The 27,380-nt window shown below is 44.4% G+C and overlaps 2 protein-coding genes across 6 annotated transcripts in view; both read left to right on the top strand.

Moving 5' to 3' along the window:
• The window catches only part of LOC120734590 (zinc finger protein Aiolos-like), a 36,320-nt gene extending 34,043 nt beyond the window's left edge, over positions 1-2,277 (top strand). For all 3 annotated transcript variants that reach the window (XM_040033467.1, XM_040033468.1, XM_040033466.1), the window contains one exon: positions 520-2,277. In XM_040033467.1, the coding sequence (XP_039889401.1) occupies positions 520-1,154 (635 nt within the window). In that variant the 3' untranslated portion in view covers positions 1,155-2,277. The remainder of the gene's footprint in view (positions 1-519) is intronic.
• Positions 2,278-6,146: 3,869 nt separating this feature from the next.
• The window catches only part of LOC120734589 (protein AF-17-like), a 30,567-nt gene continuing 9,333 nt past the window's right edge, over positions 6,147-27,380 (top strand). The window contains exons 1-14 of one of the 3 annotated variants that reach the window (XM_040033464.1): positions 6,152-6,688; positions 7,710-7,789; positions 9,074-9,128; positions 9,249-9,358; positions 15,819-15,922; positions 17,084-17,177; positions 17,471-17,581; positions 20,044-20,133; positions 20,222-20,369; positions 21,154-21,966; positions 22,390-22,586; positions 23,499-23,616; positions 23,814-23,880; positions 24,236-24,384. In XM_040033464.1, coding sequence (XP_039889398.1) covers positions 6,580-6,688; positions 7,710-7,789; positions 9,074-9,128; positions 9,249-9,358; positions 15,819-15,922; positions 17,084-17,177; positions 17,471-17,581; positions 20,044-20,133; positions 20,222-20,369; positions 21,154-21,966; positions 22,390-22,586; positions 23,499-23,616; positions 23,814-23,880; positions 24,236-24,384 — 2,245 coding nt within the window. In that variant the 5' untranslated portion in view covers positions 6,152-6,579. Of the gene's footprint in view, positions 6,689-7,709; positions 7,790-9,073; positions 9,129-9,248; positions 9,359-15,818; positions 15,923-17,083; positions 17,178-17,470; positions 17,582-20,043; positions 20,134-20,221; positions 20,370-21,153; positions 21,967-22,389; positions 22,587-23,498; positions 23,617-23,813; positions 23,881-24,235; positions 24,385-27,380 lie in introns of all 3 variants that reach the window. The other 2 variants (XM_040033462.1, XM_040033465.1) reach the window with 2 other exon arrangements.

Here is a 27,380-nt window from a genome sequence, read left to right as displayed (position 1 = left end):
GTAGTTTCGCAATCGAGCTTCGAGCTGCTCGCAAAAAGCATGAGTGTTTTGGCAATTAAAAAAAAAAACCCTCCTACATCTCCATCAGGTTTACAAATGAAGTGAGATCTTTCAATATGACAACCACAGGAGGAAAAAGAGAAGTAACCACAGAGAGCAAACAAGGCGCGAGGCGAGAAACGTGAGCAGGTGTCTCTCTGTCATTACACCAGCTGCACTACAGAGGCCTTCATCTGCGTCGTAAGCTTCCTCCCTGTCCCTAACTGCTGCCTCGGGATGCTGCCAGGCTTTAAAGCTGCTTTTGTCCCGTCGACCTGGCGCTTTCCAGGTTTTTGCTTTTTCCCGCCCTCGGCGCGCACGTTTTGCACTCGACTGCACGGCGGAGTGAGAAACCCGGCAAGGGTCTAAATCTTTTCCATCTGTTTTAACTGCTTCTTGCTTCCTGTGTTGTTTCTCTGCCCGTGCTGCTGGATGAGGTTTGCAAAGTCTCCTCGTGCTGAGCTCTTTCTTGTCGTCTAGGCGACAACGGCGTGTGCCTGGACCTGAGCTTTAACAGGGATCTGGTCCACCGAACTGATGTCAAGGATCCTCCGTCGGACTCCCCGGGGCCAGACGCCCATCACCAGCAACAACCGATCCACCCAGGCCCCAATGGTGACCAACCGCCTTCCCACAGGCCCTACCCCATCGCGTTAGCCCGTGGCGACATCACTCCCATGGGCCTCACCAATGGCCACAAGATGGCCATGCCGCTCCTGGGAATCCCTCACGCCTCCCAGCCTCCCCTTGGCATGGACTCTTACCACAATGACAACACCCAGATATCCCAGCCTGTCATGTACAGCTTAGGCCACCTGCTTGGGGGGCTGAATTCCCAGAACGGCATGCCTCACCCACACACCCAGCCCATCCCCCTGTCGCCTCTTGAGGCTTTGCGAGTGATGCGAGCTGACGGGGAGACCGTGCCCGGGGCCGTGTACCCCTGTGGCCACTGCAGGGTGATCTTCCTGGACTATGTCATGTTCACCATCCACATGGGGTGCCACGGCTTCCGCGATCCGCTCGAGTGTAACGTGTGTGGCCACCGCAGTCGGGACCGTTACGAGTTTTCTTCCCACATAGCCCGTGGCGAGCACCGCCTAGAGTTGAAGTAGACTGCAGGCACAACACCAGCACTGCATGAGAAAAACAGCAGATTAACTCATATAAGTAGTGTCAGAAATGAATTCATGAAGTAGCTATCACTCTCTGCCTGTGTGTGTGTGTGTGTGTGTGTGTGTGTGTGTGTGTGTGTGTGTGTGTGTGTGTGTGTGTGTGTGTGTGTGTCTCTGTGGGTGTGTGTGTTAGAGAGGGAGACGTTATACGAGTGTAACGGGTTTCAGGGTGTTTTTAGTCATACTGTAGTCATCTGAAAAGATGGCCTGTAAAATGTTAATGCAGGAGCACTTCTACCTCCTTTTTCATGCATATATTTGTACTTAATGGTCCCTGCCGTAGCCGCTGTGTATATTCTAATCCTCAGTTCCATATGTTAATTCAAATGTTCCAAAAATATGAGCACTTATTACATTTATTGTGTAAATGCTTTTGTTTTTTATCAGTGTAAAGATGTAAGTAATAAAAGACAGCTCTTCCTTCGTCACACACAAGCTGCACCACGCCGAAAGACTTTTAGCTTCTCTGACAAACACTTGGCAATTCAAGACTGCAGAAAAAAAAAAAATCCTATTATCTCGAAGGTCACATGTCTCTTTTTTTCTCAGCTGTGGTTTTCTGAGTGTAGTTCACGGCTTCAAAGGACACATCACTCTGCTTCTCACTCCAGATATTGTACTCATTTAGCGCTCCCCACAAGTTGCTTCACAGTTTTTCACAAGACTTTTAGTCACACAAAACACACAGTGTTCAATTACATTTCTCACTTCTGTTTGATTTATACAGCACCGGTTCCCTTCACACTGTGCAGAAAAGGCCGTACAGTGAGACAGAGGTTCCATCATTACATTTAACCCTTGAAAGTACAAAACTGCACTACATGTATGGAGGACAGAGGTAAAGGAGATCGAACAAGGTGGATAAAAATTCAGTATAAAGTCAAGCTAAAGGCCTCAAAATGTGTGTGGCAGCAGATGAAATCTTCTAGGTTCCATTAAATCAGGAGGGAAAAAGAGACTGATCACTTTGTTCCATGCAGTACGTGTTGACAGATTCTGAAAATGATGAAATGTATGGCTGGCTGAAGCTGCCAAAGTTAAAATAAATACATATGTAAGTAAATGGCTCAATTAATGTGGTGAATGTGTTGAAAATAAATGTAGGCCTTTCTTATTTTGGGGACTGCACAGCACAACCCAATATTTCTATTTTAATTTGCTTCTGAATGTTTTTTTTTATATAATTTCTAAAAGTATTTCTGTATATTTTCTTTCGCCTTCCTGTTTATGTCCTCATTTATTTCTATATTTTCTTTCACGATGGATGCCAGAGCTACACCAGAGTCTGCAGTTAGGAACAGCTAGAGAACTGACGGTCTGAGCTAATCCAGCTCCTTGTATTGTTTAGGATCATTTGGAAAGCAAACCCTTTGCTCATTTCACTAAATGTATTAAAGAGATTCTGGTGCGTTGATGCAGAATCAGCCACGATCAAAACATAGCGTAAAGAAGCAAACATGACATCAGGACTTTTAAGCAAATGTAGATGTTCGCTTAAAAAAAAAAAAACACCTACAAATGCATCAAAGCCGCCCTTTTGCTCGTCTCCTCTAACTGAAGTTTTCACGCCGTTTGTAATTATTTTGTTAATTATCTTTGATTTTGGCAGTTTTGGCCCTCCATCCGTGGATGGAGGGGAGACGGTGGTGTTTGTAACGGGATCATCGCAGGATTTAATCTGACTCCATCTTGAGAAAATACAAAAACGAGTCACATGTCTCTTCACATATGTGTCGTCTATGTGGCGAATGTGTCATACGTGGTCTTCTGTGCGTGTAGCTTCTATGTGAAAGTGGTTTTGTTGGACAGAGGGTGAAGGGGATTTCAAGCAAAGTGAACAATAGTTTAATTTTAAATTTTTTGGGCCAGAAAAGAATGAGAGAATATGCAAATTTAAAAAAAAATCCCACTTCCCACTTATATTTCACTTCACCCACAGCAAGGAGAGAAATCAATTACGTGTGCCAGTAAAGCTCCCTGATATGGGATCTCAAAGGTGCAACAAATGCATGTGAAATTTGTGGGAATTTCTTTGTGACAAACTTCAGGAGCCTCCTCTGACAGCTAAATCTGTCTTTCCTGTTTGTATTGGGGAAGTTTTGGTGAGCACACAAAATGAGTTCTGACTAGCTAACTTAATATATGAGTGCAGGAGGGGCTGTGTGTGTGTCTGTGTGCGCGCGCGCAAATGTGGATGCACTTCGCCCCCACATGTTACTGCAGGAACTCGGCTACGCCTTGCTGCCTTCAGATCAGCAGAGGGTGTTAGCTTCATCCAGCTGCCACCTCGCTATCTGTCCTCTCCATCAGCGCCAGTTCCCTTTTCTCTCTTTGGGTTTGAAGAGAAATGACACTTGTGAGACAAACTGTCATCACAGCTTTGTGTCCATATGTCAGTATAAAAAGCCCAGTCATCCATTTCAAAAGTACAACTGCGCTGGTTCTCTTTTTCCTATTATAAGACACTGAGTTAACAGCATATGTCTCCCGAGTTGTTTGATGGTGTTGAGTAAGATTGTGGCTGAAAGACATGTCAGATTATGGCAATGTAGGAAGATATGAATGTTTTCTGAAAAATCATGTCTGAGCTAAAATGAAACGTGGGAAAACGGGAATAGGGCTTATGTCGAGATAGCTTCTACGTGTGTGTGTGTGTGTGTGTGTGTGTGTGTGTGTGTGTGTGTGTGTGTGTGTGTGTGTGTGTGTGTGTGTGTGTGTGTGTGTGTGAGGTCCCCTTTTCACCTTAAAGACAGAATTACTCAACCAGACGAGATAGGAGTCATAAAGCATCCATGACGCAAGACCAGTCAAAATGAGATGTTTTTGGTGACATCTGCTGACTGAATTACAGGAGTTAGTGTAAGTGGAAAGACAGCCAGTAAAGTTTGAGTCATTAAACCTCAGGGCGCTTCAGATGGACAAACTGGATTCAAATTTAAATTTCACATGTTTAGTACTTTTCAGTTTTGCTCCCATAGATCGGGGGCGTCATGCGTCTCGTTTTAGCTCATGGACCACAAAACAGCCCAATTTGATCTCAACTGGGTTAGACCGCAAAAGCTATTACATAACAACCTGCATGGAAAAAACCCACCCGTCTTTATTCTTTCTTTGAATAAAGTCTCCTGAGTCATCCATTCACAACAGCATTATAAACACACACGCACGAATCTTTAAAAAAATGTGATTTCAGCTAAACGCTCTTCAGTTTTGGTGAGACTGCTGCCATTTTCAATTCACTGATATCGATGGATCTCTAAGGGAAACCCGGAAAACACATAGAGATTTCTTAAATAGAAAATAAAGTTAGGGAAGCAAGGCTGAGATGAATATATTGGATGAAGGATGTTGAAGTAGAAGCTGTCAGGCAGGAGGAAAAAAGACCTCAGAGAAGATGTATGTAGGACATGTGAAGGGTTGGTATGACAGAAGAGGATGCTGGGAATAGATGATATATATGGTGACCTCTAATGAGCTCCGCCGAAGGAAAAAGTGTTTTATGTCTTTGTGATTCAAACTATTTTTTCTGAATCCAGGGTGTCACACTCATAAACAGCCCAGTTAGAGCTTGTAAAAGTTTCAAATACACCTCCTCTTCTTCTTCTTCCAGCTCCAATACTACATATCAGGACATAAAACTAATCTCATCCTTAGCATGTTAGATAAGTTAGAAATTAGATAAATATCACTTCTGATAAAGAACAACACATCACATTTCTGTGGAAACTAAGAATAGCACCCAGGTGCTTGTATGAACACCTGTGTTAAAGCAGATGTTTTAGATCATTCAGCCGTGTGTTAATTCAGTGCCAAAGAGGACAGACATCAGCAATGATCCATCAGTCTGGGAAGAGTTCGAAGACCATCTCCAAATAAATTGAAGTCTATCGTTCTAGAGTGAGAAACATTATTCGCAGATGACACCTGCCAGTCTTCCCAGTCTACATAATTCAATTTATAACTAAAATTCAGAGAGCTGTGTGTAATAACACCGTGTAATAATATGCTGTGCTGCTGAGGGGTTTTTTATGTGTTGATATGTAAAACCTTGGAAATGAGGGTGTTAGCCCTCACACATCGCTGATGGTTCACACTGGTGGTTTGAAGGTGAGGTTTGTGCAAATCCCGTTTGTATGCTGCCTGTTTTAAATCTTTATGATTTAGTTGATGCATTAAACTGATAATGAACAAAGAAATGGAAAAATATTTGAAAGAAGCTGTTTGAAGTCAGAGAGAGAACGTATGAAAAGCAGGGTCGGTACCGATAACAGAAAGTAGATGCTTATCTGTCAAAGTGTTAAACTTGTGTAACAGTTGTGATGAGCTACAAACTGAGATGTGATTAGCGTTGTTTGTGTTTCTCTCTCTGTCTTTTTTTTTTTATTTCTATGTAATCAGGTTTATTTAGTAATTAAATTGTCATTACTGTCATTATCCATTATTGTTATTATTTATTTATGTATTTATTTTGGTACTCATTTTTAGTAAATAATAATTTTAAAAAAAAGCAAATGAGCAAAAATAAAATGTTGTCATTACATTATGAATTTCAAATGGTACATTTATTCACTGAGCTCCTGTTTGTATTATACTTGACTTTTTACTTGGTCTTCTATTTTGTTATATGTAGGTTTGCGCTTATTGAGCTCCCTTTTTTTAATGAAAGTTTATATTTTATTATATTTAATTGAGCTCCTTTCTTTTGCGTGTTTTTTCCCATTATGACCATTTTTGTCTTTTAATATTTTATGATATTGTGTTGACCTGTTTTGGCCGCTGTCACACGGGAATCTCGCATCTTTTGTTATCTTATTATTAATGTTTCATTATTTATTTTAGGTCCGGACGCCGGATGGTGAAATAGCTTGTAATTCCTGCTGTTAGCCACCCCCAAGATGTCCTGCAGATGGCGCTGTTGAGACGCGGTTGATGCCGGGCGCATACAGCGGTTTGGGCCGACGTGATGCGCGGGGTTCGTGTAAAGAACACAGTGGACCGGGGCGGGAGGCCGTGCGGGCGTCTGCTCCCCGGGTTCGTGGAAATCGAGTCGTCACTGCCTGAAAACACGCGCTGAAAAGGCGCTTCCTGCTCAACAATAACTTGCTACCTTTGCTGTGACTTTTACTCCGGCGAAGATCTGAGCATGCGCACTTATGTATGGGACGGGGAGGACATCACGGAAAATCTACTAGAAGCACCACAAACGCAGAGATTTCGGCTCTCCGCTGCACTAAAACTGCACGACGTGGGCGGCCCGTGACCATGCCTAGAGCGGCGTTAAGATGCGGGACGACCGCCTGACAGGCCTGGCCTGGGTCTGAGCCGTTGCCGGGAGGGGAAATCTATTTCTTCATATGGGAGCAGCATGCGGGAAATGGTCGGAGGTTGCTGCGTGTGTTCCGACGAGCGAGGCTGGGCTGAGAACCCGCTGGTGTACTGTGATGGACACGGCTGCAGCGTCGCCGTTCACCAAGGTAACATTAGCTGCTGTTAGCGTGTGATTCCCGGGCAGCCGGAGCGGCTCTAGCTTGCGGCCGGAGGCGTTGGTCCTCCCTGCCTACGTGCGTGTTCTGTGTTCGTGCGGGAGGGGCGGGTAGGTAAGCGTGCTGTTGTTGCTTCCTCTCCGCGCACTTGATTGATCGCGCAGGGCCGAGCGGCGTGACACCGAGCCCGGATGGCGCCTCGAGGTCCGTGCGTCGCGGACCGTGCGGCACGCTGCGACGCGTTCGCGAGGCCGTGTTCGTTCGGACAGCAGCGCGTGTCCACTTGCTTTGTTGCATTCGAGCGATTTGAAGTGGGACCTCACGCAGGATGGCTACTCTGAGTGAGGATCAGCCCTCTGATCTCAGTGATGCTGTGGCGGTGTTGGTGCACAAATGTGCCAAAAAGACAAAAAGAAATTTGTGCCCAAACTGAAAAAGTGAAGAAGATTCTGATCCAGAGAGGTGCTGATGCAGGAGGCTGATTTCAGGGCTGTCCCAGTCAAATTAAAGCTTTATGTCAAAGTGGAATGAAATAGGATTATAAGGTTAATCCGATCAGGATGACAGCAGCACCTTTCACCACTGACAGGGAGAGATGTTAAACTTAGAAAGAGAAAAGTTAAAACATAAAATCAGTTTGAAATCATTTTCTATTCATCTGTTGAAGCAGGATGGCTTTGCCAAGTGTCAAGTCAGTATTATCTTGAGTAGTATTCTTGGACAGGTACTGCCAGCTTTACTAGTATTTATTAAAGTATTTATAGAGCTTGGCAAGTCGTTTCAATCATAAAAAGTAAAATATTATTTCCAGAAAACGTGAAACTTTTAAACACTGTTAAAGGTACAAATTATTGACCCTCAGGATGTTCAACATCTGTCCTGTGAATGAATGAATGACTCATTAAATGTGCATGTTTTCATTTGTACCTGTAGTTTACATTAAAAGACAGGTGTGTTACCGTGGGTCGTGCCGGTCCAGTTTGACACTCCCGTGCTTGTGTGTTTGTCGCAGCATGCTACGGCATCGTGCAGGTGCCAACTGGCCCGTGGTTCTGTCGGAAGTGTGAGTCACAGGAGCGGGCGGCACGTGTGGTGAGTACGCCAACACGAATGACACAATTTATTCATCCATTCCTGCTTCAGCTTCACCTACAAGCAGTCTGCCTCAGGTGTACTGAGCCAGCTTGTCCCATACCGATGCCCTAAAGCTGAGTTAAACGAATAAGCTGGATTCCTCTGTGTTTATGTGTGAAGCAGCCTCAGGCGAGATTTAAACATTGCTTTCCTACCTTTCTTAAGTAAAATCTAACATAAAAGAAATGTACACATTAACTGAAACTGTGTTTATTATTAAATAATAACTTTCAGTGAGGACTTTTTCTCCCTTCATGGTTTTTTTTGGACTAGTCTGATTTTAGTCTATTCATTTCAATTCATTTTTTTTCATATAACATCAACTCACAACACTTCCCACAGCAAGGTTCTTTATACTACACGGTAACAACCGTATAATATAAGAGCGAAAACCCCACAGCTAACAGATGATCCCGTACGAGCAGCATTTGGCGACGGTGGGAAGGAAGAACTCCCTTTTAACAGGAACAGACCTCCAACAGAACCAGGCTCAGGGAGGGGCGGGGCCATCTGCCATGACCAGATGGGCTGGCGAGGGGAGAAAGAAGAAGATCGTAGAGGATAAAATAGAAACTGTCTTTGCATCTGCAAGAGTTAAAACGGATTTTAACTTTGATGTGTCACAAAAAAATATCAGCTGACTCTGGATTCTCCTGATTCTCCTTTTTACAGCTGTTTGATTCCTTCTTTACATATATATAGACACCAAATACTGGCAGGGCTTGTTAAAAAAGTGAGCAAAATCATAGGACACGACAACATGTTACTCTTAATTTTTCAATTCAATTCAGTTTTATTTATATGGCGCAAATCACAACAGCGGTCGCCTCAAGGTGCTCAGTACTCAAAGGTAAAGACCCAACAATAAAGCCTTGAGCCCACCTATCAGCTGTCCTCCTCCTGTGTGTGGAGGTGCTTACAGCTCACGTGCACATGCGCTGCCTGCAGAGTGGAGCTGAGTAGCGACAGATGAAGTGAACTATAAATTAAAAAGCTTGATGACAACACATTTTATTACAAGAAGCGCAATAAAAGCCATAAACTGAGGCAGAGATATATAGAAAAGCTGATGTCATAGGCGTAAAATAAAGCCTCTGAACTGTTACTTCCTCTATATTATGTTAGCTTAGAACTGCATCGAATAGACGGACCCACTGTTTCCTGTATCTGCCCTAACGTTTGGAGTCATGGTCAGACAGATATCCACTCCAACAAGCTCCGCTCTCTCCCGTGTCTCCTCAGAGGTGTGAGCTGTGTCCCCACAAAGATGGCGCCCTCAAGAGGACAGACAGCGGAGGTAAATATCATCATGTTCCCGCTCACTCTTCCCGAGGGCATAACCGAGTGCTCATTTCCACTCGAGTCATTCCGAGTCTTGTCGTGTCGTTGATCCGCTGCCAATCTCTCCTCCAATCAGGCTGGGCCCACGTCGTGTGCGCACTCTACATCCCCGAGGTGCAGTTCGCCAACGTCCTCACCATGGAGCCTATCATCCTGCAGTATGTCCCACACGAGAGATACAACAAGGTAGGGATGCACGCTGTTTGAGTGGGAAAGTTGGATTAGTCTACAGGAAGTTAGAGGCGCGAGAGAAAAGAGGAGCACAGAGAGATCAGATCCAGCCCCAAAGATAAGCTTCATCAAACAGGAAAGTTTGAAGCCTAATCTGAAAGTAGAACTAATGGTTTACTTTGGAGTTTATTTGTTTGTTTGTTTGTTTGTTAGTTTGTTTGTGAGGGTGTGTTGTTGTTGTTGTGCTCTTATAAAGTGGTGACATTTCAATCCTTCGGTAAAATCGTTTCCTTGTTCATAACTCAAAAATGGCTGCGAACACATTCATCACACGGATTTTTACGTTGTTTGTACCTGCAGCTAAACAGGTAACAAAGAACTCTTCACACCATACGACCCCAAACCAAGCGTCCTCCAAAGGAAACAATATATTCGTTCCATTTCTAAAATAATTATTCATCTTTAAGTCCTCTCTGACATCTTTTCCAATGCTTCAGCTCTGGCCACCTCTACTACTTCCACGATGCTAGTCTGGACCAGATGCTTAATCTCTCTGTCATCTCCCACTAAGTCTGTCTCATCGCCTAAAACAAATAGTCTTGGACTGCCTATGAATCCTTAGAATGTCTTAATTTCACATAATCTAGTCCAGAACTCTTCAGGTAATAAAACTCGATAATTTTATTACCTGACTTTGAGGCATAGAGTGAATTTCTCCTTCTTATAGTTCACCAGCAGTTCAGTATTTCTTTTTATCCAAGTATAAATAAGAATATCTAAGAAGCTAAGAATAACAACAAAGTCTCATCATCCATCCCTTGATCATTTTCATTTTGCTAATAATATTTATATTAACAATCTCTTGTCTCATGTCAGACTTAAATCATCTCCCATGTTCTTCCTGAGATCTGGAAAACCTTCCTGAGCCAAGTTCTTGATCAGCAGAGAATAACACTTCATGAGCTTTCCCAGCGTTCAAAACTATCTAAATGCTTAGAAACTGTAGGAGCTTCTGTATTGGGTCTGAACAGCCCTGATAGAAGACGACAGATCCAAGGTTTCCAAAATGGTGTAGAAGATGTCACAGAAAAGGTCATCCGGGGGGGCCACTCCCATTTCTTTCCGATCCTGCCAGTAAAACGGGGTCTTACCAAGCGCAGCTTCAGGTTCAGTCTGAGATTGAAAGGCATATTTAAATATGGGTCCAACTTAAACATCCAAGCCACTTTAATCCAGATTAGATCGAGATGAGCAGTGAATAAGACTGCAGATGACAGTGGGGCTAAAAGATGCTGCTCAGTGAAGGTGGGCTTCTCTCGGGGGAAGCGACTAAAGGGCCACACGTCTTAGTTAAATGCATAACATTAACCTCCTAGGACCTGGCATCCACGTGTGTGGACATCACATTTTGGGTTGTCCAGACCACAATGCTAAATGTTGCTCTACAAAGGCCTGATATCCACTTACGAGGACATTATACTGCCATTGTTCTAACAAAATTTAAAACGAATGTCCTCATATGTGGATATGAGGCCCTTGTAGGGCAAAATCAGGTAAAAAGATAATTCTTTGTTTTTACATCCATCAGGTCCCAATCAGCCCAAATAGCAAAGAGAAATTAAAAATGCATGCCATGAAAGAGTTCAGGTCTTAGGAGGTTAATACAAAGCAATCCCAGAGCCCCATCAGCACGTGTTTGCTGATTTAAAGATTTAAACGAGGTTTTTTTTTACCTCTGCATATGAAGTATTTTGTAATCCCCAAAGCTCCAATCTAAATTAATGGAGAGAATAACTAATAATTTCCATTGTTACCAGGACCTAAAACCTGTATCACCAGGCAAATTTTAATTAAAACAAACAAACAAAAGTTTGTCAATAACCCAAAATAAGATTTAAAAGGTTTTCTGATACAGTTTGATTTAGGGTCTCCGGCTTCTCATCCAATCACAGAGAAAAATGTAAACACATCCTCTTACCTATGATAACGTGTAAAGCTGCACACATGCACCGCACCCCTGAAACTGGCACAAGGTGACCCCACAAACCTGCGTTTGATAAACAAACACTTTAAACAGGTAGAAGAAGTCAGCACCAGTAATCAGTAATACTGAAAATCCTCAACAGTAAAATGTATAAATACACAGAAAGCTGCATCCGTGTTTACATATATGAAACGCTGCTAAACAGGTTATGCAACATGTATCACACGGTGTGTCAGCAGTCATCAAAAACATAGAGAGTACTTTCAGAATGAGCAGTCACACAGAGGGAAAAGAGAAAAAGTGTCATCTCCGTCCTCAGCACCAAGTTCGACGAGTCATGATGCAATGCAGCAGACGACACGTGGGAGACTGCACGACTGCTTTCCTCCTTAACGGGAAAACCAGTTTTGCTTCACATCCCCGTTCTTCTCTCCACCTACACGTCCTGTACTAACCCGGAGCTCAGCGTGGCAAGGTCACGCCTGTTCTCTGGAGGCTGCTGAAAGCCTTTCTGGGAAATGTGGGAGATTTCGAGCTGTAGTAGATGTGGCATGTTTAGTAAACAGCAAAGCACATTTACCATAAGTGCAAAGATTCAAAAATACCCTGAAGTGATTTGTGAAAGTAAAGTTTTTCTGGTTTTCACATCAAAAAGTATTTATTCCTCTTGGAGTTTTGACCGATGATAGAAAAAGAACACGAAAAGCTTCTCATGGTTTGAACTTTTACCAATTAAAAAAAATTGAATAATTAAAAAATATTCTTCAATAAGCTTTAATTCAAGGATTTTAAAAAAAAAATACATTTAATAATTTTAAATAGAAAATGAAAAACGTGTTAGATTGCCGAGCCGCTCGCCTGTTTTCAAAACTGTTACGCAAAGACAAACAGAATGCAGTCGAATCATTTACAGATTTAAAATTTAAAGCCCGGGTTTGAGAGACGACGAGCAGCGACAGCGCCGGATGCTGAGTCACACAGAAAGGTCATTTTGAATGTGAGGCCACCATTTTTAATTCTGACAGCTCATTTTCATTTCATTTCATTCATACTTTTGGCATCTAAGTCAACTAAGTACTCCAAGATTATAGCAGAGTAAATATAAAGTGAAAACATTAAAGTTTGTCTTATACTTTTGAAGGCAAAACGTTTCCTCTGCTTATTACAAGCTCGTGAAAGGAGCTTCTTATCTGATCAGTCTTATTAGCTGACTGTTTCACACATTAAAAAAAGCTTGAAAACATACTTAGAAGTTGTTTTCAGTATTTAGAAGTTAAAAAAGGTAAAAAAGAAACAATCAGGCTGTTACAAAGTAGCAGTTTTATTTATATACAAAGTAGTTGTACCTGTTTAGCTGATATCTGTCCCTGTTTGTCCGCTGATTAGTTAATGAATGGGTTAAATCGCTCTTTGCGGTATGTGAAAGATGTAAACTGTGATTGTGTGCTGATGTCACTCTGCACTGTTTCATGCCTCACAGTTGTTACAGTGTTTCAGTAGTGATACATTAATAGCCCAAACAGTCGTCTGTTGTAGGAGTGTTGTCTCTGTGAACTACAATGTTTGCAGATGACACTGTGACCTGTAATGACTGTAGGGAGCTGTTGGAGGTGTGCAGTGGAGAGGAGAGGAATTAAAGATAGTGTGTGTGACTGAGAGGGGGACGGGTGTAACGCTGAAGCTGCAAGGTAGTGAAGATGAGTCTAAAAGGGAACAGAAAGTGCAGGGAGGGTGGAGCCTGGTGTCAGTGGTGCTTTTTGACATCTTCATCCTTTGTTGAATGAAGATGGACGTTTAAAGTGTTTTCTTTTTGCATCGTTTTATATTGTTAAATATCTCTTACCACAGAAAGAGTGATGGTGGTTTTTCTTTACTCGGCTCAGGTTTGTTTTCTGTGTTCTTCATGTATAATTAATGAATGCTGCAGATCGGCTGTTAAGATTCAAAGATAAGAGGACGTGTCACACATAGACTCACGCTAGCTTTTGAAATTTTCTGCTAATGATGTTTTTCTTTCTTTTTTTACTTTGCACACAAACAGTTTAACCACAGACTAGTTTCAGGCGGGTACAGCTTCAACATGCATCAGCTCTCTGGTAACTTTACTCTCTTATTAGGGCTTCCCGATACTGGCAGAAACCATAATCGGGTCTTTTGGTCCGTATTGAGGATTACAGGAATATTACAGGATTACAGGAAGCCAGTTACTCACTGGCTTTGTGGATTCATTGAAAAGAATAAACTTGCCTTTGAAGTTAAATTATATTTTCAAATGGAAAATTGAGAAAATTGAGACAAAAGTAAAAGTGAAGGGATCTTTGGCCCTGTGCACCACCACAGTGGTGTATGTGATTAAAGTGCAGACCTTCATCTTCACATTAAGGGCTGTTGCAAATATTTTGCATGATTTTTTACACTTGGATGAAAGTGTGTAATCCGTGGACATCCTTGAGGTATTCTGCTCGGCCTTTACTGCAGCCACCTTCACTTGCTGCTTGCTTGTGGGTCTCTCTGCTTCAGTTTTACCTTCAGTAAATGGAAAGCTGCTCTGCTGGGTTAAGATCAGGTGGCTGACTTGGCCATCAAAGAATGACCCATTTCTTGAGTTGCTTTTGCATTTTGCTTTCTTTGCAAAGTGCTTTCTGAGCAGAGAGTGCAGCCCTGTACGCTTCACGAGTCACCCTGCTGCTTCTATCAGCAGTCACGTCATTAATAAACACCCGTGACCCGGTTCCACTGGCAGCCGTACGTGCCAGTGTCATAACACTGCCGCCATCGTGTTTGACAGATGATGTGATGTGCTTCAGATCATGAGCTGTTTCTCTCTTTCGTTCTGGTACAAGTTCTTCTCGGTTTCATGTGTCCAAAGAATTTTTCCAGAACTGTGCCGGCTCTTTCAGATGTTTCCTGGGAAATTTAATCTGGCCTTCCTGCTCTCGACTTGGTCTGAAGTTTTTCTTGTCCACTTTAGTCTTCTGTGGTCTTTCAGGCTGTTTGGTGTTGCTGAGCTGGCCATTGCATTCCTGTTTTAATAAGAAAGCACCAGATTGTTGCTTTGACCACTCCTAAAGCTTTTGCTACCTCTTGGATAGGTTTATTTTTCAGGGCCTCCTTTACTTGCAGCCACGTTTCGCTGGATCAATGAACAGCTGCAACACTTGTAAATTTGTCATTTGTCCAATTAATTTTGATCCTCTGAAAATTGATGAATGTCAATAAAAATGTATGCAATTCCTCAAGAGCTTATGCAATACTTTTGTTAACTTCCTTGAATTAAAGATGAAAGTCTGAACTTGTATCACATCTTGGTTGTTTGATTGCACAACACTGCAGTTGTTTTCAAAGTTACAAGAACTGTTCAGAAGACATCTGCAGTGTGTGCAGCAGAGCAAGCCTTTCAAAGCAAAGCACATTACGAAGAAATCAATATTTGATTCATGGACTGAGCATCTTGCATTGTGCGTCGTTTAGATGCTCTGTGTGTGTGTGTGCATGCCTGCATATAAATGTACATGTGTGAGTGTTTGAGGGCCCGGTTTCATATTACTGTGTCAGCTACAGTAAATTGCATGCAGCCTTCCCCCGTCAGGGCCATTCATTCAGACTTTGCTGCCCGCATTCCTAGACAACGTTACAATGGACACTGAAAACTCGAGAAGCCACTCTTCCTTTTACATGCCCGGTGCAGTTATGTCTCCGGCCTTTCATTGCACAGCAGACATCCTCTGAAGGGAAACAGAGAGCTGAGTAGGATATGGAGAGAAGGAGAAAGGGAGAGAAAAAGGTGAAACAGAGAGGGCCGAAGTGAAAAGGTAAAGAGCCTGCTGTTCCTTTGTCCCGCACCTGTTGCTAGGCCTCTTCTACCCCCCACCAGTCGGGCCTGCTCGCTGAGGAAAGCTGAACAAGAAGTACAAAAGCGGCGTGTGTGTTCGTGCATGCGATTGTTTGCTTTCGGGGGCTCGAGTGTGTATGCTTACATGTCTTTTGGAGACGGGCTGATATGAGTCTTTTGTCGCGTCAGCGTATGCTCCGTGGCACCCTGAAGTTCGTTAGAAACCACCTCACTTTGGTGCAAAGAAAAAGATTAACGGGAGGCTGAAAACTCCAAGCGTAGCGTCTGTTTCGAAGCAGATTCAGAGCAGTTTGCAGGCCGATCTGTGTCAACTTTCTTTACAACATCCCCAAACATCTGGTCAACAGTTTCTCTGTAGAAACTGTGCTCTGTTTGAAAACCTCATCTGTTGTCTTGACAAGAAAAACTTCCTAATCATCTGCACTGCAGCTGCAGCTGGACTCGAGTCGAGGAGTGTTTCATCTCTGCTGCGCCGCAATCACAATAGTTCATTTTAATGGCCGTCAGACGGGACGGCTTGCTCTGCTCGTGCGACAGATGGAAAAGCAATCCGGCACCTGTTGTTGATAATAATAATGATGACTGATGTGTTTGAGTCCCTGCATCTCCTGTACTCTCCGTTTGTGCTCTTTCAACAGACTTGTTATATCTGCGAGGACCACGGGAGGGAGAGCAAGGCCGCCTGCGGCGCGTGCATGACCTGCAACAGACAGGGCTGCAGACAAGCGTTCCACGTCACCTGGTCAGTGTTAAATTGTGTGTGTGTGTGTGTGTGTGTGCGCCTATGTGAAAGTGTGGGGACATCAACATGAATGAACAGTGCGTGAGGACCGAGTGTGATAAGAAGCAGTTCAAGGGCAAAAACGTTTATTAAGGATTATTTTTAGTTAGCCGACTGTTCCCGTTAACCATGTTTAAACCTGGAAAAGAAACAACCTGAAAAAACTATGACGAAGTTTAAAAAAGAAATCATAAAAAACAGCACTGTGTTATTTTCAATACGACCTAAAACTATCAGGTGAGACCATAAAGTCATCAGTAAAGTCTTTATTGAAGTCACAGATCAGGCGATCCAACGAGTAATCTCTTCATAGACTTTGCACCACTGGACTCTTTTTTTGCAGGCTGAAGGGTCGCCCCCTGCTGGCCGTTAGAAAGAATGCAAGTTTAGGGCACATCTCCACTGGTGGCACTTTTTTTTGCTCAGCATATGATTAATATTGTGGCAGGACTGTGATGGTTGGCAAACACCAAGGAGGTCCTAGCCTTTTTGGGCACTCAAGCTTCTTTCCACAGTCCAGAGAGATGCATATTAGCTGGTGACGCTAAATTGGCCATAGGAATGACGTGAGTGTGAATGGTCGTCTGTCTGCGTTAGCAACCCGTTCGCAGGGACCCCGCCTCACACCCTAACTTGGATATCATGAATGGTGATTACTTTGTGTGCTAATCGAAGCAGGTTAACGTTTGTCTTGTTTCCTGTGTCATATCATTTTTGAAAATAAGGCCAAGAATAGAAAAGAAATTCCGTCTCCAATTGCCAAGATTGAATACGTGCTCATATGTTATGTGTATTTGGCTACAGCCTTAGTTTACTCACACAGACATTCTGGGCTACAGTTGGTTTTTCTTCATTTACAGTCTTTTACCTTTCATGCTGCTCATCTTGCTTTTTGCCTTTATTTTGTTTCCTGCTACAACAGAAAGATGATTTATTTAGAAGTAAATCCCGAGACACTGACAGGCTCAGATTTTAATGTGACATTCGATCAATCTGGCGACGATCGGTGACTGAAACTCTCAGGTGACTCGGCCAGGTGTTGCCGTCTCAGTCCGTGCACGTGTGCTAACTTGGCTCTCGTGTTTCATCTCCTTTCCGACCCTCCGACACCCTGCGCTGTAGTGCTCAGATGGCTGGTCTGCTGTGTGAGGAGGAAGGACCAGAAGCTGATAACGTGAAGTATTGTGGCTACTGCAAGCATCACTACAACAAAATGGTAAAGAACACAATGACATTGTACCCCAGAAAAGCCTTTCTTACTGCACTGCACAGTTAACAGCTAACATGACTGATAAGGGCTTCTGTGCCCGGCTGTTTTTTTCCTCTAACTCAGCTCAAGGCAGCTAAATGATTCTTGGAATACGCCCAACCAAAATAAATAATTCAGGAGATAAACCTCCTGTTAAGTCATTGGAAGTGCTTGTAGAGAACCTTTAAATGTCAAACTGTTGCTTTGAAATTAGCAGCTGTTAACTTTTTGTTTGCTGTTCCTTCTTTTGGACTTTACAGCAGAAGAAGTTGCGTTCTAGTGAAAATACAAGTAGCTCCTTCAGTCATTCCAGGGGGCGCTCCAGCTCTCCGTCACAGGAAAAACAGCACCACCACCACAGACAGAGGAAGGTAAGCACAGCTGTGGTCAGATCAGAAGGCAGTCTCCAGAGCTGAAAACTACCAAAAGCTGCAGTTCCTCTAATGTCCACTTGAGGCTGTTAAAAAAGGGACTCAGTCAGATGTAGGCGCTGGCTGTGGGCTAGGCCTCACCTCAGCTAACTAGAGCCGCTAACTAGACACCTGCTGACTATTTTTGTTCTGTTGGCATCTTTTGGTCGATGGCTGCCCTTCCCCGAGCTTACGTCAGCCAGATGTTCCTTCCTGTTGAAAGGGCGTTTTTCCTCCCCACTATTGCCAAGTGCTTGCTCATAGGGGGTCATCTATTGCTGTGGTATTCCCTGTATTACTATAGGGTCTTTTTACAATATGAAGTGACTTTAGGTGACATGTTGTTGTGATTGTGATTAGAAAGAAATCATTTTGGAGCATTTTATTGAATTATCAGACAAATAATAAGGTTTTACTGTTTGGAACTGGGAAATGCTAGGATTTAATAATTTTGTAGCACTAATTAACAGGATTAACAGGATGTATTTGCGCAGTTTGTGTCTGCAGCTTGCTAATATTAGTGGATAACTGTACACTACAAAACCAAAAGTAAGAGTTAAAAATAGACTTCGTCTATTCATCGTCAGATTAATAAGACCAGCCAGTCTGATCCAGACCAGCTTGGCACACAGACGCTTTTATTTTGAAACGATTGAATAACAGCAGAATTGGCAAAGAAGAAAAGGATGAATTTTAATGCATTTTCTTCCTGATAAAATCATCAAATAAGCAGAGAGCTAATTTAGATTTTATTGCATGGGCGTGAGCAAGCTGAGCTACACTGTGTAAGCACGCCTCACTGTCCTGCAGACATACACCAGACACACCCAGTTGTCCTACGCTTTCAACCTCACAGCTTCCATCTGTTGGCTCCTGGGGAACGTTCAGTCATCACTCCCGATTTCCGGGTGTCATCATTTCAGGCAGTGATAAGCTCGACCCCTTGACGTCAAACTCTAATCTGAATACAAACTATGAGCTCAGAGAGATACCTGGAGGTACAGCCTGGCTAAACAAAAGCTAACGCATTTAGGCGTACCCTGCCTCTGGTCATAAAGACATAAAAAGCCATATTATAAAATACATATCATGAAATAACATCATGATCTCTCTGCGCCATTACATCCTCTCAGCCTCAAACACTTGAAATCAAATAGGCCGGCATTCATGTAACACTTCTCTCGTCGTTTTGACCACTTAAAGCTCTCCACACTGCACGCCACATTTACCTCCTCCACACACATTCATGCAGCGCTTTATTCTGTGCACTCGAATAAACAATTAACCTAACGTGCACTTCTCAGATGGGCCGAGTTAACTCTGTGAAGGTGCGGTGCTCACGTGCACGTGACCCCATCACACGCATGCAAAACTAAGCAGACAGGTGCACCTTCAAAGCCCCTGCAAGCTAACAGACTAGCTAGCAGAGAATTCAGCAGACAGGAAAGATAGTGCTGACGGCACACGGTTCCAGCTGAGCAGCTCTTTGTCAAGTGTAAAAAGAGACCCGCATATTTTTTCGCCACTAGACAATTCCGGTCTTCAAAGAATGTCATCGTTGTTATCGTTTTGATGTTCCAGCAGAGATATGGCTCCACAGTCAGGGAGCGGACGCTTCACGCAGTTGTTGAACTGAAAAAGAGATGAAGAAGAAAAGAGTGTTTCTTCCAGTCAAATCTCAGCTGAGCTGTAAAAGCAGGTTTTGTTGCAGAAGGCTCGGTTTTATGGCAACCTTGGACCGGTTAAATATATGATCTAGTGTCGCGTAGATGCTGGCGGCAGCTGTCGGATTCAGGCTGTTAAAAGTTGGCTGTGCGGTTGTCTTGTTGCTGTGAACAGAATTTTGCAGGATTACATGTTAAATACACTTGTTTGCACTTTTTCGGTTGTAGGTTTTAGACTGACGCAGTAGCGTGTGTGAGACGGCTGTGTGAAGCATATATTTTCAGTCAACGTCTGGCGCTACATGATGCCATTTTCAGTATAACCCACTGTGAAACTGAATCTAACACCCTGCTTTTAAGCCAGTAGCAGATAGAAGAGACCAGTATTTCTTATCATTTAGCTAGTGGCACCGAGTCATACTGATCGCAGGCTCGTTTGCAATCATTGATTTTAGTCTGATATGATGAAAATGGCTGTTTGGGATATTCTGATATAAAAAAATAAATCAGTAGTTTTTGCTGTGACAGAAAGCCAGACGCTTTTATTCAGAATAATCTTCATCAAATGCAGTTACAGTGATGCACAAACGGATTTGACTGTGCTGTTAGCGTATCCCTGCAGACATTGTTGTTGAAGCTGGTTGACTGTAGCATATATTCCACTCGCTGCGTTTGTGTAATGTGCCAGTGTTGACTCTGCAGCCTTGATTCTAGGCTCAAGCTTGTGTATTTGTATGTGTGTGTTGTTGCTTTTTTCAGAGTCATAAAGACAAGATTCGGCAAAAGGAGCGCCACAAAAAGTCGAGCGACAACCTGAGCTCCGCTGTGACATCCAGCGGCATAGAAAAGGTATCCGAGGACACCACACAGCGATTGAGAGACGCCGCGATGTCTCAGTCAGTGCTTTAATGGTTTTGACCCGTCTGTGTTGGGACAGATTTCCTCAAGTCACCACAGCAGCAAGGACGGCGAGGGAAAGTCCAAGAAGCTGAGCTCGCACGGTCACAGTCATCGGAGCAAGAAGACCGGAAGCACCGGCAAGAGCTGCTCCTCATCGTCCTGCTCCTCCAGTCCATTCAACACAGGTACCACATGAAGGGTCGGCGCTCGATTTCTTCTCGAGTTCAGATGTGATCGATGCCCATGCAGCCCGGTACATCGACAGCACAGTTTGAATTATTTGTATACACTAGCCGAATGATATTTTATAATTACAGTAGAATTTGTAGTAAAAGTTTGAGTTTGCCCCACGTCGTCTTCCTGCCTGCTCTACATCGTCCCCGGCAAACACAGACCAACAAACGTAAAGCAAATCGAGTTTTAGTTTTAGTTTGATCTTCATCCAGCCGTGCTGTGGTTCTGTAGGACGAACAGAGCGGCTGGGAACTTGTGGATGAGGTGGAGTTATGCAGGACTGCTGCTGGCTGCCTCTGTGGGAGGAGAGGCTGCTGCTCCACTTTAAGATGTAACAGGGGTGATTGCATCATCTTGGCTGCTGTTGTGTTGTTGAGAAAAACAGAAGCTCGCTGGGATTTTTATCCACACACGTTCCCCTAAATTCAATTTACGTTCAGCACGGATCCATTTCTGTCTCGAATATGAGAGAAACGCTCGCTCTGTAGAGTCCTGCACCAGTTGGTTTTCTTTCAGTGGCCTCGTACTAAAAAACACTGTCATTAGTGAAGCTTTCACTTAAGCCAGTTTGTTTCACAGGTAAACTTCTAACTGGGATTGGTGGAAGCACCGTCATTGCCCTGTGCATGACCAGTTAGCTTCTCCTCTCTTACTGGGTTCTGTTGAACCCTGGAGACGGAGGGAGGTCGTGTGGCCGTTTGTGTCTGACTTTAACTCTTTGTTTTTCTCCTTCAGGTGGTTCCCTGTCGTCTGCTCAGGAGTTTCATCAGTTCTTATCTTCTTCCCGCCTGGAGCGTGAACATGACCGAGGAGGTGACGACCACAGCGGAGAGGAGCGCAAGGAGCGTCACAGGAGACCGGCAGTCCAGGCGGAGGATGAGGAGGAGGAGGAGGATGTAAAGGAAGAGGAAAAAGACGAGGAGGAGGAAGAGGAGGAGGAGGACTGTAAATACCACAAGCCACCAGCACTGACCCCCGCTGAGGGCCCGCTAGCAGGGTCGCAAGGTCACGACAGGCCAGAGGGCAACTCCAGCCCTTTCGAGAACAAAGTCACCATCTCCACCTTCGGGTCCATCATGCGCATCACGTCGTCGTCGGGGCTCGGCAGCAGCAGCAAGATCCGAAAGATCTCCTCGTCGAGCGACTACAAACCCTCCAAATCCCTCTGCAAGCCATCCCAGCTGAGCACGCCGCCCATCCTGGAGGAGGCCGACCCGGAGGACAAAGTCACGCTTCCACCGCCGCTGCCTCGAGAGAGGAGGCACCGTGGCAACAAGAAGAGCCGCCACGGTCCGGGGCGCCCGCGGGGGAGCAAGAACCGAGAGAGGAGGGGGGAGGAGGAGCACCACCACCACCATCACCACACAGCGCCGCCTCCCCTAGCCTTAACCTCGTCGCTCTATCCGAGCCCGTCCTCCATCCCCCACCCCACCTTCTCCTCGACGCTGCCTCCCACCGCCACCTCTTCCACTTCCTCTTCTTTCTCCTCCTCCTCGTCCTCCACTGGTAGTTTTTCTACAGGCCGCGGCAACTCGCTGCTCGGCTCTGGTGAGTCTGAGCGAGTGGGCGTGTGCGGTAGCCCTCTAGCTTCCTGTGTGTGGTGAAGGAAAAAAACTGAAGTGCTATCTCTTTGCACTTTGGTGCGTTTCCATTGCACGCAGCAGCTTATCTCTGTATCAGAAGCGCAGCGAAAAAAATCTCCTGGAATTAAGAATGAACGGAATAAGTCGACTGTTTCTTGGCACCACTTTTAAAATATTTGTTAAATCTCTTTCAGAACGTTTGTGTAATCTGTGCGAGGCAGTGATATTGTCCTACATGGTGTTTTTGTGTGCGCCGCACGTGTCTGTAGTGCATTTCCTGCCCTACTTTCCATTTGATTGGCTCACGTGTTCCTCTTTCTGCAGTCATACGACTTCTAAGATGAAAACGACAAACACCTTATTCCTTTCTTTCTTTTATGTCTCTCAGGCATCTACTCCAGTCTCAAGGACCCTCTCACACTGGGCGGGGGTGTCTGCAGTACCCCCCTTTCCCTGGGTGGAGGGGTGTGTAGCACCTCCTTGTCCCTGGGAGGGGGCATGTGTAGCACCCCTCTCTCCTCAGGACTCCTTCCATCCCACTCCTCGCTGTCTCTTCCACCAGTCAACGCTGTGTCAAACACACAGGTACGTCACAAAGAGAGGACGTGTGCTGTTTGCGTCTGTGTCAGCAAACAACATTTCAACAAAATTAAATGACACATGAAGTTTCAGGCCTGAGGATTATAGGAAAATTCATAATCACGATTTACAGTAAGCAGCAACGGAGGAGTTAGCCTCTGACTAGCAGGTGTTTTTACTTGTAGAGCTGGTGCCAGCCTGCCTCCACTGCAGCATCTCTGTGGGTGCAGGTCAATGACTCATTACAGTCACTGGGTGCAACTGGGGTAAAGAGAGGTGGTGCTGCAGAGTCAAAGCTGACACCCGCCACCAAAAGCCGACCGCAAGAGCCCCCGAATGATCCTGAGACAAAAGCAGCTGCAGACAGACACCAAAGTCCTTCCACACATCTTCACTTTTACTCCCTTAGTTGTCATCAGAGTCTCTCTTTTAGTTGTCTTGGCTCGAACTGAAACACACAGTTCAGGGTGGAACAGGGTGTGTCTGCTTCATAAGAAAAGAAGTGGAGTGTTGTTCCAAAACTGAGTGCAGCAGCGTAAGCATGCACAGCGGTGCGGATACTTTCACCTCGCGTCCAGAGACGTGCATGTTGGGTTCTAATGTGCACGTAGGTGTGAATGCGAGTGTGTCTAGTTGACCTGTGCAGGTACCCTGTAGCCTATGACGGCTGGGACAAGCTGAAAGAAAGTGAGTGTGTTCATAAACAATGATGAGCGGACAGATGTGGAAGTCATGAAGAATCTGGAAGCACAAATCATTCTCGAGTTATTTTTGATAGATGTGTGTTACGTTTCCAGTAGATGGATGTTTTCTTCACAAAAAGATCAGTTTTGAGTTGTTTTTTTTAAACTAAAATCCTTTCGTGATTATCTCCATGCTTTCTTTGTCAGCCAGATGTTGACGTTCGCTGTCTTATAGGTGAATCCAGGTTCCAGCGCCTCCTACAGCCTGACCTCCACTCAGCCTTTCACCAGCTGTCTCTCCACAGCCCTGACACTGCCGCCACTACTGAGCCAAGCCCAGACCTCACTGCCAGGTGAGAGGAAGCACTTCTTGAGAAACGGATGTTGGCTTTAGATAAGCTTCACAAAAAAACCTTGCTCTGGCTCAAATCCTCTTTCAGAAATCCAACATTAAACGTGCTGTTGTTGCGCAGTAAACACGGCGCTTTGATGGCGCTGCCTTTCAGTAAATGTGAGCGCACATGAAATTTATGTCTGTTCCTTTTCTCAGAGTCTGACCTCGATGACTGTCGCTTCCCATGTCAGGGGAACTCACCGAGAGAGAGTCTTTCCTCGCAGTGAGTCTTTGCTTTTTTGTCTTTATTGTTATTTTTTAGTGTCAAATCCTGAAAACAATACATCATTCTTACACTTCAGATTTACTGACTGAAATGAGTCAGCAAGTAGAGAGATGCATAAACCACTGGTGACGCATCATTCATCTGTTCAAATCATCACTTGGTTGATTTTTCCCTTTGTCATTTTTATTACCAGCAACAGGAAAATACCAGCTGGTTAACAATCAAAGCGTCTATGTGGATAAAAACACAAACCACAGCCACAGAGGATGATTGGTAGTTTCCCAGCTTGGCTGCAGAAGCTGTGACGTGTCGCTTCTGACTTCCTGTTGACTTTATCCTCTTCCACGCCCAGGTCTCCGATGAGCTGTCTTCCTCTTCTGTTCGACCAGAGGGACGGGCTGGGCGCCGGAGTCAGAGCCCGTCCTGAGAACGTCCCTCCAGCCAGCTCTCACATTGATCTGCTGCTGGAGAAACACAGCAACGGAGAGATGGGAGTCAACAGTAAGTAAGGCCAGTGGGACTAGATATTGAAAAGTGTTTATAAGATGAATGAAATGGCAAATATACTTGATGGACCTGCAGTTACTGTGCTGGTACTGTGTTCGACCCCTTTTTGCCTTCAGAACTTGTTTCGTAGCAAAGATTCAGCGAGGTGCCATGCAAACACAGGATAACTTCATGCAGTTGCTGCACATCCATGATGAGAATCAGCCTTTCCACCACATCCCAAAGGTTTAATGTCCAACAATATTTTCATGCACCAGCCTTTAAGGTGTCGCGGAGAAATACAACAAAATAAAAAATACTAAACAATTTTGTAAAGATAATAATAAACGCGAATTCACTGTGTAACTTTATGAGCAGCGTCCTCCTGAAATGCGCCAACAACACTGAGAGTAACATCCTCCTCTCTGCCCCTTAATGCTCTCTGGTCGCTATGGTAACGCGTAAATATTTCTTTCAAAATAAGACACGACTACAACACGGGAAAAGACCCGGGGAAACCAAGTTAACGATAAAAACCCCGAAAACCGTAAATTTCACACCCGAGCCTCAACTCTCGCGGCGCGGTACCAAACGACTCACGGACCGGTACCGGGATCGCTGTGCTCATAAAAGGATGGACGCGGTCAAGAACAGTTCTCAGTTACTGAACCATGGATAGATCCCTATTTTCATGTTGTTCACGCCAAAGTCTGAGACTACCGTCTGAATTCACAGCAAATATCGAGACTCATCAGAGCAGGAATCGTTTTTCTAATTTTCTGAGGTGCAGAAGAGCAACCGAGGTGCTCTTCTGCACGCTTTGGTTGTAACCAGGAGTTATTTGAGTTACTGTTGCCTTCCTGTCAACTCAAAGCAGTCTGGTCGTTCTCCTTTGACCTCTGGTGTAAACAAAGCATTTTCTCCCAGGGAGCTGCTGGACAGATATTTTCCTTTTCTTTATCAGTCTTTGTGAACCCTGGAGATGCTTATGAGGGAAGATCAGCAGATCAGCAGTCTGAAATACTCAGGCCAGCCTGCCTGGTATCAACAAAGTCACCTTAATCACATTTCTTCCCCATGCTGATGCTCAGGTTGAACCTCAGCTGCTCGCCTTGACCTTAATGCATCGAGTTGCTGAACTGGTGTACCTAATGAAGTGGCCAGCAAGTGTATTCTGTGCATAAAGGACGGACGTAAACAGAGTGATATGCACAAGTTGCCTCATAAACTGCAGGAGTGCGTAAAATATTCAAACTTTACTCAGCAGGCTGGAGCACAGACTCGTGAGGCGTGTGGTCTGTTAACATGGCGTGTGGCGTGCTGTACAGTTAGCCGCATGGCCAGTCGTATTATTTGTAAGAATCGGTTGTTGGCCAGTCAGAGTAGCCACGCCACCAACTTTATCAATTAAAAAAAATCAAACCAGGTGACTTAAGAAAATGTTTCTTCCAGCATAAAGCTGTTATGGACCATGTCTACAGACCATTTCCTGCAGTGAGATGTAAACTGGGCATTTTAACACAGGAGCCTCAAGTGGCCATCAGAGGAACTGCAGGGTGTTTTAGTACTACTTTGCTCAGTGCTAAGATCTTTGAGCCTCTCAGAATCCTTCAAAAACAGATCTGAGAAACAGAAAGGACTCTTTGCTTGAACCTTTCACTTCATTTTAAGCCAGAAATGTTGGGAACCTTACACGTAGACGCTGCCGGCCTCTGTGTGTGCCTCGTGCTGTCGTCAGATGATGAATGTACCTGTGTGAGGACAAAAAAAAGCTCAGCAAGAGATCAGATGTGCTCTCGGTTCTGAAAGCTGCTCCAGCAGCTGCTTTGTTTCTGCCGTTGTATTTCTGCTCGTCTCTCCGCTGAACCAGATTGCTCACTGCCTTTTGCTCTGACTCACTTTTTCTCCAGGGACATCATCAGCTGACACTTGCTTTCAAATCTATTATTTGCTCTTTTTTTTTCTTCCTACACCCAGCACTGTCGGTGCTTTTGGCTCACGCTTGCATGCACACGGCTTTTTATTTCCATGGTTGCTGCTCTTCTCTTTTTGGTCTCATCGCGCTCAGCTAGGTGTATTTCTCTAAAAGGAAATACCCCCACAGTCCTCACCTTAATTATATTTATCTGCATGAGAAAGCGTAACATTTATTTTGCAGATTTTTCTGTGTGCGTTTCTTTTTTTGAGCCTAACTAGTAACTTGTGACATACTCTCAAAATAAACACACTCATTTCTACTTAAACAGCAAAGTGTTGTATAAAAATAAGTGACTTAACTTGAGTGCACAAGGCTGAAAATGTGGCATGTTTCAGGACCCAGCCTTTGTTTTGTGACCTCTAATATTTTCCAGCATAACTCTGCCCGACTTCAACCCAAGCGGGGGCCCGAACTGCCAGAATAATTGGAAACACCTGTGAGACAGTGCAGGACTTTAAAAAAAAGCACAGTGCAGGTTGCTGGGTCCACTCTTGTCAAACATATCTCCGATCGTTTAGCCGTGACTAGTTTATCCCAGTACGTCCAGTAAATCAGCGTGTTGATGTTTAACTACACAAAAACAGAAGGTTTGCTTTGGGTCGACGTGCAAGTTTAACTGTTCGCAATACATGAAAACTGTACGCCCATCAACTGCTCTGTGTCTTTGATTGTACTGAGCCAGCTCTTCCAGCAAAGCGAGTTTAATCTGATCAAGCGCTTGCTGACAGAAACGGTCTCTGGGTGGGCGGCCATCTGCCCCGACCGACTGGGGCGAGAGGAGAGCAGAGAGGCAGGAAACATCCAATGCTAGTACTTATTTTTTGTTTGAGCACCACCAGCTGGTTGTTACAGTAAATACAATAATTATGATAATAATACCGAGAGCAGAACTCCTCCAGTGTTCATCTGTGTTTGTGATGTGAAAGGTCCAATTTTAACTGATATTCCTGGATCCACCCATCGCCCGCTAAAAATGATAAAACAACCAACCCGAGCCAATCCTAAAACTTCTCAGGCAGTAATAGTAATAATG

Source organism: Simochromis diagramma, unplaced genomic scaffold (assembly GCF_900408965.1).
Source record: "Simochromis diagramma unplaced genomic scaffold, fSimDia1.1 OVJJ01000571.1, whole genome shotgun sequence".
Classification (NCBI taxonomy): domain Eukaryota; kingdom Metazoa; phylum Chordata; class Actinopteri; order Cichliformes; family Cichlidae; genus Simochromis; species Simochromis diagramma.
Note: the sequence above shows the minus strand (reverse complement) of the source record. Positions and strands in the feature narration are given on the sequence as shown.